The sequence below is a fragment of the Phocoena sinus genome, chromosome 17 (assembly GCF_008692025.1).
Source record: "Phocoena sinus isolate mPhoSin1 chromosome 17, mPhoSin1.pri, whole genome shotgun sequence".
NCBI lineage: Eukaryota > Metazoa > Chordata > Mammalia > Artiodactyla > Phocoenidae > Phocoena > Phocoena sinus.
Window position 1 is genome coordinate 47,185,460 of NC_045779.1, and position 14,784 is coordinate 47,200,243.

The 14,784-nt window shown below is 34.6% G+C and overlaps 1 protein-coding gene across 1 annotated transcript in view; it reads left to right on the plus strand.

The window, feature by feature from the left end:
* The window catches only part of RIMS2 (regulating synaptic membrane exocytosis 2), a 452,082-nt gene that overhangs the window by 153,515 nt on the left and 283,783 nt on the right, over positions 1 to 14,784 (plus strand). Inside the window, exon 3 of the mRNA XM_032610227.1 lies at positions 3,713 to 4,638. Within this exon, the coding sequence (XP_032466118.1) occupies positions 3,713 to 4,638 (926 nt within the window). The remainder of the gene's footprint in view (positions 1 to 3,712; positions 4,639 to 14,784) is intronic.

A 14,784-nucleotide genomic window follows, 5' to 3' on the forward strand; every position in this document is an offset into this window, starting at 1 on the left:
CAGTGTCCATTCATTCTGATTTAGTCTACTTGTTTTTCTTTTGACTGTCAACTGAAATAAAATATAATGAAGTATTTACCAAATATGGTAAATTACAGTTTACTCATTTGGGAGCATGAAATCTTTTGAAAGGGAGGAGCATGTGAAAAAGGCTTAGTGGACTGCTTTTAGATGGGTTCTAGAGATGAACTACCCTGGAAAATCCTAGATTCAATAAAATAACAATTAAGAATTCAGTAAATTTATATTTTATAAAACAGCTTTGAGTAAAAAAAATAATAATAAGGGAAAGAAAAGAAAAGAGTAGCAACTTAATGAGAATACCCAAAACTTCTCCAGCAAAGCTGTATGTTTTACATAAATGGGCTACATATCATGTAACTATGCTCTTCAGGTCTTAGTTCAAATGTACTTTTTTAGAAAGAACTTCCTTATTGAAAGTAGCTTCACTCAGTCACTTTTTGTAATTTTACCCTGTTTCAGTTTTCTTCTATAGGACTTATTACTATATGAAATTACCTTAATTTGTTTATATGCTTACTGTCTGTCTTCCCTACTAGAAAGAACTTCTTGAGGGCTGAGACCTTATGTGTCATTTTTCTGTTGCATTTCCAGCAACTAGAATCATACCTGGCCCATAGTAAGCACTAAATAAATATTTGTTGAGTGACTGAATAAATACAAAGGTGTGTTAGACATAGCCCTTTCTGGTTCAAAATTTGAAGTCTTGTGGACAGTACAGACCATTAGTTGGGTAATTGTAGGATGAGTAGTAATATGCTGGGGAAACACAAAGGCACAAAAGTGAGCTCTAGCTGATGAGCTGCTCTTACTGGCCTATTGTAATGAAGTAATACTGCTTTCATTTAGCAAATCACATTTTACTTCCTTTCTTATGTTTCCAAAATTCATATGCTTATATATAGCTATAAAATTTCCTATTCAGTCCACACTGAATTTTAAGGAAATTAAAATTTATTTTATTAAGCAATCTCTAAATGAAATTTTAAAAATTCTTTTCTTATGTACCATATAAATCTGAGAACACTAGCCTTACTCTTGAAACAGTATCAATTTCTTTATATTAAATTAGATTTATGAATAACACATCTTTAGAGAAAATATATTTGATTGAAAAAAACTTGTTATATTATTCTAAACATACTGAAATGAACTTGAATTCCTAACATAAATTCTACATCTAATCTAATGGATGTTAGATGGTCAGTTTGAGAAGGAACTAATTTAATTGCTTATTCTTTAGAGTTCCCTAGAGAAATTCTCACTTATCTCAGTTAGTATATATATTTTTAGTATAGTTAGTACTAAGTAGCTAGTTAATGAGATGTGAGTGTATTGAAAATTGGCACTAGTCAGTTAATTACTTCTTGATAAAAGCAACCTTATTATTTTTTGCGATGCTTTAAGCTTTCATTTAGGCATATTAACTTGGTGAAGTTGTGGTATCAATATTATAAGATCATAATCTCTAAGAAATGAAAGAAGGTTTTAGAATCATTCAGCTTCTTACAAGGGTCATCTCTTAATCACTCCTGTATTCCTAATCTGTATTATAGTGTGTGGCATTTAGTTCTTACCTAATACATATTTGTTAAAATAATATTTGAGTTAATGTGTATAATCTATGTCTCTCACTTTAAAGCACAGACTCTCAAAGATTAAATGGCTTTATAGGTTCAAGTAACTGGTTAATAGCAGAAGTAGGACTAAGAAACCCAGATCCCTTAACTCTAGAGTTCTTTTCATGATACATTGCTACCATACTAGAGTATTTTTTCTTTATTCATATGTATAAAAATAATGACAAAAAGTAAAATGAATTATGCATAACAGACACATAAATAGGATATTATGTAGGTTAATACTGTATAATTTATTTTGAGTGCTTTGTTTTGATTGTATATTTTAAACTGTAGGAATCTATGGTGTTATGTAACAATTGGAACCTAAAAGATTTGTAATTAAGTCCTAAGTGTTTTATATGTAAATGTAAAAAAAAAAGTGCATACACTTGCTTAATCATAAACATTTAAGGGAACAGGCCAGCTCCTTCATTTACTGCAATACTTTTCCCTTTATGGCTCTAGGTTAGAGTCAACCCTAGCAATGCACATGTGTGAGATTTGAAAGGTAGAAGAGTTATAGAAACCATAATTGTCAAGCAGAGGTGTTGGCAGGCAGATAGGCAGATGTGAAAGTCTTAGTGGCTCCTAGATGAAACTCCTTTTAATTGACCACCCTAATGCTGTAGGCAGCTGAGGTAATTGGTGGCAAATTCCTCAAGACTTTTCGAATTCACAGCAGTTTCCTAATGACCATTTTGAGAACCCTGTCTTTGGTTCTCCAGGCTAAGAACAGCATTATCTTCTCTGACCTTCATTCCTTAGCAGGTTCAACAGTTGTGTAGTTTTGATTTCTGTATTGAAACCCTGACTCCCTGGAAAACCTAGAGTGACTTTTGTTTCTGTTAAGGAACCCTAACTGATGCATTAGCAGACTGCATTCCAGATATGGGGGAAAGGGGCTAGGTGATACAAAAGAGGACTGAGAGGAGAATGATGCTGCTGCTGGGTTGGGTCACTCCATGCGTATCCTTTCTCTGCTCTTTCTTTTGGAATCAAGAAAATATTGTCTAAGAAATTCTCAACTGAGCTATCTAATCTTGGTCATCTTTAACTTCAACTGACCCCACTATTTCGTTTGTCCTGGCAAAATCTCTGTAACAGTTATTCTAAACGTTTTCTGTCATCTTCAGGATTCCAGTTCCATTGCTTCTCATGGCTAGTGATTGGCATTATCTGAGTTTGTGCCAGAGAAGAGGACAGCGTGAATATTTTGTTGACAAAGAGTATGATGTGTGATTGCAAGTTCTACCAGATTGTACTGGTGTTAGAGGGGCAGGTTGAAAACTTAACAAACACTCTCTTCTTCTGAGTCTGTAAGGACATATTAGGAGTCAGCTGTGAAGACAGAGAAGTATCATGGAGCTGGCCTTAATTTAATGAAGATGGAATAAAAATAGCAGATCTTTCTGACTTCTTTTTTAAATGAACAAATCATTATAGTTGGTATTTATTTAAATTGATTATCTCAAGTTAGAGCAATAAAGGATTGGAGATATAATGATAAGATGAAGATTTAGATGAACTGATACTAGGAGTGATCTAGGTAGATGTTGAATAAAAAATGATTTTTAAGAGCCAGCCCTTAGTTTCAGTTGAAAGCATTCAACTCTTTAGCTGAATCAGTTTGGCTTCATCACATTTTCAAGTGACTATGAAATCAAGGTGTCAGGAATAGAGAGAAAGGAAGGTGGAATTTTTCTAAGCTTCTGAATAACAATTGGGAGATAGCTTCAGTGTATTGAGCCAAGCAAAGAAATTAGAATAAAAGTTCTTTTGCTGCAGTAGAGTATGATGTTGATTATCTAATTTCAGGGCCAATGTATATTCCATATGGACGTGCCAGGCATTTAAGAAGCATATTAAAAGTACCTTTTAAATTTCCTATTTGAACTGAATAAAATGAATATTAGTAAAACTTTTGTTATGGTCTGATTTTTAAATGAAATTTTAAAAAAAAGGAGCAAAAGAAGTATTTGAATTTATCCATCAACCTGCCAGTGAATCAGTAAAATGTGAAATTGCCTAAATTCTGCTCTTTTCCTCATTCTTTTTCTTTGGTTACTTAGGAAACGAAGTCCATCAGTGTCCAGAGATCAGAATAGAAGATACGACCAAAGGGAAGAAAGAGAAGAATATTCACAGTATGCTACTTCGGACAGCACGATGCCTAGATCTCCATCAGATTATGCTGATAGGAGGTCTCAACGTGAACCTCAGTTTTATGAAGAGTCTGATCATATAAATTATAGGGACTCCAACAGGAGAAGTCACAGACATTCCAAAGAATATATTGTAGATGATGAGGATGCAGAGAGCAGAGATGAATATGAAAGACAAAGGAGAGAGGAAGAATACCAGGCACGCTATCGAAGTGATCCGAATTTGGCCCGTTATCCAGTAAAGCCACAGCCCTATGAAGAACAAATGCGTATCCATGCTGAAGTGTCACGAGCCAGGCATGAGAGAAGGCACAGTGATGTTTCTTTAGCAAATGCTGAACTGGAAGACTCCAGGATTTCTATGCTAAGGATTGAACGACCATCAAGGCAAAGATCTGTATCTGAACGTAGAGCTGCCATGGAAAATCAGCGATCTTATTCAATGGAAAGAACTCGAGAGGCTCAGGGACCAAGTTCTTATCCACAAAGGACCACAAACCATAGTCCTCCTACCCCCCGGAGGAGTCCGATACCCATTGATAGACCAGACATGAGACGTACTGACTCGCTAAGGAAACAACAGCACTTAGATCCTAGCTCTGCTGTAAGGAAAACAAAACGTGAAAAAATGGAAACAATGTTAAGGAACGATTCTCTCAGTTCTGACCAGTCAGAGTCAGTGAGACCTCCACCACCAAAGCCTCATAAATCAAAGAAAGGAGGTAAAATGCGCCAGGTTTCATTGAGCAGTTCAGAGGAGGAATTAGCTTCTACACCCGAATATACAAGTTGCGATGATGTTGAGATTGAAAGTGAAAGTGTAAGTGAAAAAGGTAAGCACTATATTCCAATCACACATTTTCCTGTAATTCATTAGATAAGGGTTTTCTTTTTAGGTTGTATTTCTGAGTAGACATTTAATTGTTAGACATTTCTACTTTTACTTTTAAGTTCTTTAATGATGCTGGTTATGTGAAGAAAATTTCAAGTTATAAAAAGGGAATATCTTCAGTAATTCATGTAGTAGAAAAGTCTATTGACATTTTTAAGAATTGGTTTTTGCTTTGTTTCTGAAAATGTTCTTGGATCACTTGATGGCATATTTAAAAATACCTATTAGCTATAGTTGTAAAAATAACATTTTTTGTGTGTTTCCATTTAAAAGGAACAATATGTTTACTATAGAACATCTGAAAAATTGCTCAGTGTAAAGAATGAAATACAAGCTATCCACAATCCTTTCCCCCATATATAGCTATTGCTAACATTTTGTTGTATTTTCTTCCCTTTTTCCAATGCATGTGTATTTTACAAATCTACAAAATTGGTATCATACTATATAATTTTGTATTCTGATTTTTTTCAGTTGATATCATGCCATTAACTTTTCTCCAAGCCTTTAGATGTTCTTCAGAAATGTTTTAAATGGCTGCACTGATGTTCTATCATAAGGCTGTACCACAAACTATTCATCTATCTGGGGTCATTGCAGTTGCTTCCAGTGGCTGGTATAAATAATATTATAATGGCTATCTTTATACATAATTTTTTTGCCTGTTTTCTGAGTATTTCACAAATACATATTTGTGCTTTGATTCTTTTAAACTTTTAATTCAGATTACCAACCTGCTGTCCAGAAAGATTATAACACTCCATTCTCCTGTCAGATGTGCTTGAGTTTTCAGTCTTGATACACCACATTTTTGCCATTTGAATAGACCACAAAAAATAGTATCTGTCGGGCTTCCCCGGTGGCACAGTGGTTGAGAGTCCGCCTGCCGATGCAGGGGACACGGGTTAGTGCCCCGGTCTGGGAAGATCCCACATGCTGCGGAGCGGCTGGACCCATGAGCCATGGCCGCTGAGCCTACGCGTCCGGAGCCTGTGCTCCGCAATGGGAGAGGCCACAACAGTGAGAGGCCTGCGTACTGCAAAAAAAAAAAAGTATCTGTCATTTTAATTTGAATTTTATTGTGAAGATGAATGTTTTGTATGTTTATTGGTGTTTGATATATTCTTCTATGAATTGTCTTGTTCATTGCTTTTATTTCTTCTGCCCATGGTCCTATTGGGTATTAATTAATTTTGCTCTTATTGGTTTATAAGATATTTTTGTATGGTTAGAATTTAACCCATTTAACTATCATCTGTTCCAAATGCATTTCCCATTTTGATGTTTAGCTACTATTTTCTTTGGTCATTTGGAAATACTGAATTTAGTATAGCTAAGTCTTTGCATATTTGGTGATTTTTTTTCCCATTCCTTTTAACCCTAGAAACTCTTTATTCATCCCCAAATCAGTTGAATATTTAACTGTATACTTTCTCATGTTTTTATTATTTATTTTTTTTAACTTTAACTTTTTAATCTTTCTGTAATTTATTTTGGTGAGTGCCACAGTACACCTGATAGATACCTAAGCATATTAAGAAGCTAAACTAACTCAAAATTAATTTGTAAGTGCATAGCCAGAAGGTAGATTTACAAATAGGAATAAAGGAGAGTTTTTTGTTTCTTGATAAATTGCAACATGTAAAATGTTTAAGATAGTAATTCCTTCTAGTTGCAAAAATATTTCCTTGTTAATTATGGATAAAACACTATGTTAAGCATTTGCCTAAAGAAAAAGGATTGTTTTTAATGGAAAACTTAGTATCCAAGAAACATATCTAGTATATATCAAGGGAAAAATCTTTCAGATTTCAGTTTGTGGGATATTTGAGAGGGTGTTTAGCTAGCTGGATGAAAAATTAAAAGCAGAGTTAAATTATAGACTAGTTGTTGAAGTTAGTATGGTAAATAGGAAACATCAACCTTTAACTTACATTGAAGTCTCTGTTAAATTGAACTAGGATATAGTAGATGATGCCTAGATATTGCTATTTAGAATAGCTTTAAAATTTTAATGATGAAATTGGTTCAATGGATAGAAAAATACAAAGCTTTGTGAAGGACATATTGCTATTAATTGGTAAGAGGCATATCAGAGCAAATACCCTAATGGTGTTACAAATGTTTTACAAACCAAATTTATTTGACTTACAAAAGCATTGAAATAGCAGAAAAGTTGGGTCTAAGTCTATTTCAATATTTTGAGAAATATACAGTATATTCATTCATTCTTTATATCATTCAACTAAAATATATTAACTATCAATAATTATAGTACTAGAGTATGAAACATGAACTATGAAAGCATTTCCTATCACCCTAGAATTGCAGCTTTGTGGAACAGGAGTAAGAACTGTGCTAAAAATTTGACTGCATTTATGCTAGCTGACTCATCCAAGAAAATTGTACGTAGGATGGACTTTTGTTTTTGTTAGCTTGAACTTTGAGCTGTCTGTTTTCTTTTCTAGGATGTATCCATGAGAAGGGCTTCTTGAGGAATTACTTGGGATATGGGGAGATGTGTTTCAAAGCAAAAGGGCAGCTCAAATTATTGCCATCCTTAACCCCATTCTCCCTGGTACTGCTTATCTGCCTCTTTTTGTAGGGTTTAGGTTCGTAAAGATCTCTTTCAGGAGCAAATAAAGTCAGCCTGACACAATAAGCATGGAATCCTAGAGTGCAAGAATGTTGTTAACCCTTTCAACAGAGGATCTAATGAAATACAAGTGAAGGTTTCATTTCATAGGGATCTAAGATGCTCCTGATACTTTTGTCCAAATCTTGAAATATATAATTACCTTAATTCATGGAATGGATTGTTGAATAAAATAGTAAGATCATGAAAACTGTGAACTTTAATAAATGATCAAGATGATAAGTTAGACTGTATGTAAGATGAAGGACATCAAAAAAGGAAACTAAAAGAGAAAAGAAGGATGCTAAAATTCTAGGTTTAGAATAGATGAGTATGAATGGAATACATTTCAGTCTCTTCAAACCAAATGCATTTTAGATATGATTATGTATGTACAACCTAGAAAAATGGTACAGATGAACCGGTTTGCAGGGCAGAAATAGAGACACAGATGTAGAGAACAAACATATGGACACCAAGGGGGGAAAGTGGCGGGGGGGTGGGGGGGTGGGATGCATTGGGAGATTGGGATTGACATGTGTACACTGATGTGTATAAAATGGATAACTAATAAGAACTTGCTGTATAAAAAAATAAAATAAAATTCAAAAATTAAAAAAGATATGATTATATCTTATACAGTAGTACACACATTCAAAAGTGTGTGTGTGCATGCGTGGATGTGCACACAATGTTCAAAGAGTCAGCAGTTCAATCAAGTTTAAATTTTTTTCTTACAGATGATTGAAAAAGCTACTTTATATCAGCATATCCTACTCTATACATGTTGAGAATTTTTTAAAGAAAAATTTTATTTCCCACGGGACCATTGCTTTTTGCTTTGTTATTAAGGATACCTAGGTTTTGATTAACCTAGAATTTGGGCCTCATATCCTATTCTTGAGATAGTAGAGGGGGCAAGTCTCCAAATTTTACTGAGGAAACAGGAAATATGTGTTTCTAATTTTAAACTTTATGTATTTTTTCAAAGAAATAATAAGTGACAATAAATTATATCTTTTTATATATTTGATTCAGCAAATTTAAGGAGCCAGTTCCAGCCACTAAGCTAGGTACTTAGATCCTGTGGTATAAAAGACATATTCCTAATTTTGTTTTGCTTTAATCTGAGAAAGTTTTAAAATTTCACCTTTATTTTTGGAGAATAATTTCTTTGGATATAGAATTTTTGGTTGACAGAGTTTTTCCCCCTCTCTCAGTACTTTGCATATGTCATTGCAGTTTTTTCTGGTGATAAGAGGCTTACCTTCCGATGGGTCGCTGCTGTGTCTGCATAGTCTAATTGCCAGCTAGAGATTTGGACAGAAATTGTGCTCAAATATTCTCAGCTTTTAAGGCTTTCACCCTCTGCTAATCAATCTGTGTATAGTGTTGGGGACACATTTGGAGTTCAGCTAGTTTTCAAGTCACTTGCTTGGATATTACTTTTTACCGGAATATCTCAGGATCTACCCTGAACATGGTATAATTTCCTAGTCAGTATGATATGTGTGGAGAGTTTATCAAGTTTTCTTTCTGTGGGTCTCTCATTTCCAGGGCTTCCCTGTCAAATTCTGCCTGGTCTGTTATTCACCATATGTGCGACTGCAGTCTGAGGCTAGCTAAGCTGCTGGTTCTCTCTTTGTTTCCAATTGGGTTTGCTTCTTCTAGCTGACAGAGCCATGGGTTTTCACCCCACCCCAAGTTAAGTAGCAAAGCTGCTGGTTTTCCCAGCCAGCCTTGTGCTGCTGAAACTATTGATCCTTTATGTATGTATACCAGAAGGGGGCTGTGGGAGCAGCTCCAGGTAAGAAGGTAACAGACTTCTGTTGTTATTTTCTGAAACTCTAGCATTTTTCTCAATTTTTTAATGTAGGTTTGTTTGATTTCCACAGCCATGCAATTGTTGTTCTTGACAATTTCATCCAAGCTTCTACTTGGTTTTTTGTACCAAGAACTAGTTGACACTACAAAGCCACTGAGCCAGAAGTTCTTCCTTTATCATGATTTTGTGAGTCTGGAACTCAGGCAGGGTTCAGTTGTGTAATTTTCTTCTTCATGGAGTGTTATGTGGAATATAGTCAAAAATACTGTAATAATTTTGTATGGTGACAGATGGTAATGAGACTTACTGTGTTGATCATTTTGTAATATATAAAAATATTGAATCACTATGTTGTACACCTGAAACTAACACAATATTGCAAGTCAATTATACTTTAATAAAATATAAAATGAAATAAAATAGGGATGTAATGTGTTAAATAAAAAATAAGGATGCAGGATGATGCATCCTTATTTTTTATTTAATCTTTACCAGTTAAGGAGGGTATTTTCAGAGGTTTCCAGTTGGCCCATTACAATAGTTTTTGTTTGTTTTTTAGGCCGCACCATGCGGCATGCGGGATCTTAGTTCCCCGACCAGGGATCGAACCCGTGCTCCCTTCAGTGGAAGTGTGGAGTCCTAACCACTCGACCGCCAGGGAAGTCCCCATTATGATAGTCCTTAATCCCACAGGCCAAGGAATATTAGTTCTTCCAAATGCCAAATCTGTCTGTTTGGGGACTGCTGTAATTACCACTGTTAGAACTTGATAAATTAGTAACAACACCTGTGAGGGAATAAGGGCAGAAAGACTTTGAAGAGGAAGTTAAATTGTGAACAGACACCTCAACCAGTCCCACAGGAGTTTGAAGCTGGTGTAGATCTTCAGAGATGACCTAACTGAGGCAGGGGCCAGGAGGGCTCCATATGGCTGCCCCCTGGGGAGGGAGCATAACTTCTTGGGTAAAGGACTCAGCTATGAGCACTGAGCATGCAACACTTGGGGGCAGCTTGAGGAATTAGTGCAGTTCTGAGGGGTTCATACGGGTGGTATACAACAACATCCACTAAGATTTTGTTCTGAGTATTGCCCCCTTGTGTTTACAAGAGGGATATAACAATTTGAAGCATCCTGTACTCAAATACCCATTTGAAACTGAGAGAAACTTTTCTAGAAGCCTCCTCTGTATAGTTCTTCATGTGTTTTTTGGGCCATAATTGTTACTCGTGCCAGTTCCTAACTAATCGCTGGCAATGGAGTTAGAATTATCAAGATTGGCTTAGAGTTCACAGTTCTAAGGGGATAGGAAGTAATTGTTGGGTAGAGATCCAATTATGCCTGCCAAAAGTATTCATTGTAAGGGTTATAATAGTGCAAAACTGGAGAAAACTCAACTCTACAAAAATAATGTGCCGGAGCTGGTTGATACCAACTTGTGAGAACCAGTTGTGTGCATCTCTTCACAATTCTGCTTTCAGTGACATACTGTTGGTAGTTCAAAATTGGCTTAAGTGAAAGTATTTGCACTATGGAAGTAGGCAAATGTTACAAGACAGGACCTGTTTTCTCCCTAGAAAACAGGTTGTTAAAAATTAGTTACCATATCACTAAAATCTATTTGAAGTTTTGATAATTATGGAGGCTGTGGTAGCAAGGGAAATTATCCAGACTATAATGTAAACTTACTTTAGAAGCTGAATTAAAAGTTATATCTGCTATGTTAAAATGAGATATGCATATAGAACTAGAAAGAAATAAGGATAAATTAGAAGTTTGGGGGGCAACAGTTTGTAAAAAAAATTTTTAAGTAGAATTTCATTAGTATGGCTATAATGTTTATGTAATAAAAATGGAAAAAGGAAACTGTTAACTAAGTTGTCTTACTGTATTCCATCGTTAGTGATCATCCACCATGCACTCTCAGAGTACATATCGAAAAATATTGTGAATATAATCTTATGCATTAGGTAGGTCATGCTTAATGCCTAAAAAATGTGAAAAAAACCCTTTATTTACTTTATAACAACATTCATTTCCCCATAACATTTTCCTCACAACACCATCAAATTTTCTACGGTGTTGACTTTTTTTATGCTTTATGCTTCATCTTTATATTTACATTAAAATTCAAATAAAATTAAACTAGTCATTCATTTACTATCTCCTTTTGATATGCATGCCTTACCCAGATCACATAGCCTCCCAGAATCTTTACAAGCTGGAAATAAGCATTTAACTTGTAACAGTCCTTTCAGGAAATTTCTCAAGACTAACATTTTAATGGAATCTAATAGGACAATTCATTACTTGAGAAAACTTTTGACAGGCTACTTAAGTGATTACTATATCCAATAGATGCAAAACATTTTTTTAAAATGTTGATATCAAAATATAGCAAGCAGTCTCCTAGTTGATTTATCTTTATTTTGTCATATGCAATGCTACTCTGCACAAAAGAGGGATTCCATTATAGTGTAAAATGGCCACTAGCACAAAATAAAAATTTCAAAAGGAAACTTTTCGTCTCCAAAATGTCAGTAACAGTAATGAATTAAGATCTCTGATTCACGTATTTATTTACAAATATTATATAAAATAATAAATGCTTTTTAAGGTATGCTGTATAAAATTTTTCCCTTTTCTGCTTATTTATTAAAAACTGAGATGAATGCATTTGTGGTGTTGATATTACCAAACTGCTATATTGGAATACATTTATTTGTAGTGAAAATGTGTACCATCTTTAAATAAGACAACTTTGATTTTGAGTTACAGGCCAGGCAAATATATTCAAATGTAGGTATCAATAGCATATTCTGACCATTGGTTAACTTCTATTGATTGAGAAGTTTGACATTCACTTTGACAGATTTATTTGAATGAAGTAGTAAACAAAAATAAACAAAATGCTGGCTAAATAGTCTTCATCTAATTTATTTTGAGACAATTGCAGTTGTTTCTGTGATCCAATTATACTTACCTATATTTGGAAAAATTACTTGTCATTACACTTTGCTTCTTTTATTACCCTTTTGCTGAGCTGGTTCATATGCCCCCACCATGTGCTCTGTCTCCCTCTCTGTTCTTCCTCTTTTTCTCTGTATCTCTCTGCTTCCCACTGAGGCTTTCCTGTTCCCCATCTCTTTCTCTTTTGCTCCTCTGTTATCTACCCCCACTTCATGCACTTGACACTTTTGTGTGGTGCCTTCAGTCAAGATTTGTTATATTTCAGGTAGTCTCGTAAATTGTGTATCATTTTCTTTTAATCCAACCCACCTTTATAATATAAATCTATTTTGTTCAGATCACATATCGAGGAACAGATTCTATTAATTAAATACTTCTAACGCTAGAAAATTAGAAGGGCTAGTGTAGGTACTTTTTGTTTAATAGTAGGCTACCTTGAGAACTCACAGAAAAGGAAAATATGTTTTACAACCAAATGCCCATTCCCCTTCACCCCCTCCCCTGCAGATTCCCTTTTGGTAGACTTTATATGAAATTAAGATTGTATTTAAGTGTGAATTTCCCCATGACGCAAGACTTTTAATATCAGCTTGATTACCGCACACAATTTTAATTATATTAAGTAACTAGTATTAGAAGCACATAATGCCACCATTCTATGTTTGAATTTACATGTTATTTATTAATAATAGCCTTGACTGCTTTAGGTGTTGGAAAGCTTTTAAATTTGTTCAGAAAAAAGTATAACATAGTTATTTAGTTTTATGAATTATAACTGATAGAGCCCATTAAAACTCATTGTCTTATTATGAAAATATATTGATTTAGGAAAGCATGCTTACCATTTGCTAATATTTTTTCCTGATTTTATTCTATTTTGTAGTGGTTTCCAGTAGTTAAAAATTGTATAAACATGATTTTAAAAATATTTGTAAGAGTGAAGACCCAAATCAAATGATTGATATTCAAATTATAAATGCTAAGTAAAGATTAGCAGAAGAGAAATGAAAATTAGAATTAATTAATAATGCAAAAGTCATTAAAGAGAAATAACTGTTAGGTTTCAGATATGATGAGTTTGATAAGAATCTAGCTTAACTCATGAAACATATGGTGATGTGAAAGAAAGCATATTTCTGCTTAAACTTCCATAAAATACAGATTATAATACCAATATTTTCTCAAACCTCACTCTCAAATTCTGTTTAATCAGTAGGAAAAAAATGTATTTCATGCCTATTGTGTGCCTTATGCTGTGCTAAGTGTTATGTGTAAGATGAGTACAGCGTGATCTCTGCTCGAGGAGATGCATGTAAGCAAACAAGAGGAATACAATATGTTAGATATGAAATAATTTAATACGAGACATTGATGTAATTAAGAGAAGGTATCGATAATTCTACCTTGACTTATCAGGAAGGACTTTACAGAGGAGTTGCTATGTGCATTGAGTTTTGAAGGTTGAATAGAATTTTCCAGGAGAACAAAGAAGGTATCGGATGGGGATAGGTGGTCATTCTACACATTGGAGTGTAACAATTATGTCAGTAAGAACAGTTTTTATGGAGAACTGACTGTTTGCCAGTCACTGCTTGACATTGGAGGGGGGCAAATATGAAAAAAGACATTTCCTTTCCTTAAGAAATTAGTAAGCCTTTGAGGAGCTAATGTGGTTGATAGGTTTATTAATTATCCTTTTTTAGAGAGAAGCAATATGGTATATTAGAGCAATGGGTTGAAAATACACACACCAGGTTCTTTTCAAGGCTTTGCCAGTGATCCCATTGTAATCTTAGGAAGGTTATTTAACTTTCTGGTCTTTAATTTCCTCTCAAAAATAAAGAAAATAGACTCAATGTGTTAAAAACTATGCCAAATGGAGCACCAGATTTCTTTTTCGTTGTTTTGAATTTTATTTTATTTATTTTTTATACAGCAGTTTCTTATTAGTTATCTTTTATACATATTAGTGTATACATGTCAATTCCAATCTCCCAATTCATCCCACCACCACCACCACCACCACCACCACCTACCCCCAGCTTTCGCCCCTTGGTGTCCATACATTTGTTCTCTACATCTGTGTCTCTATTTCTGCCCTGCAAACTGGTTCATCTGTACCACTTTTCTAGGTTCCACATATATGCGTTAATATACGATATTTGTTTTTCTCTTTCTGACTTAACTCTGTATGACAGTCTCTAGATCCATCCACCTCACTACAAATAACTCAATTTCGTTCCTTTTTGTGGCTGAGTATTATTCCATTGTATATATTTACCACATCTTCTTTATCCATTCATCTGTCTATGGGCGTTTAGGTTGCTTCCATGACCTGACTATTGTAAATAGTGCTGCAATGAACATTGGGGTGCATGTGTCTTTTTGAATTATGGTTTTCTCTGGGTGTATGCCCAGTAGTGGGATTGCTGGGTCATATGGTAATTCTATTTTTAGTTTTTTAAGGAATCTCCATACTGTTCTCCATAGTGGCTGTATCAATTTACATTCTCACCAACCGTGCAAGAGGGTTCCCTTTTCTCCACACCCTCTCCAGCATTTGTTGTTTGTAGATTTTCTGATGATGCCCATTCTAACTGGTGTGAGGTGATACCTCATTGTAGTTTTGATTTGCATTTCTCTAATAATTAGTGATGTT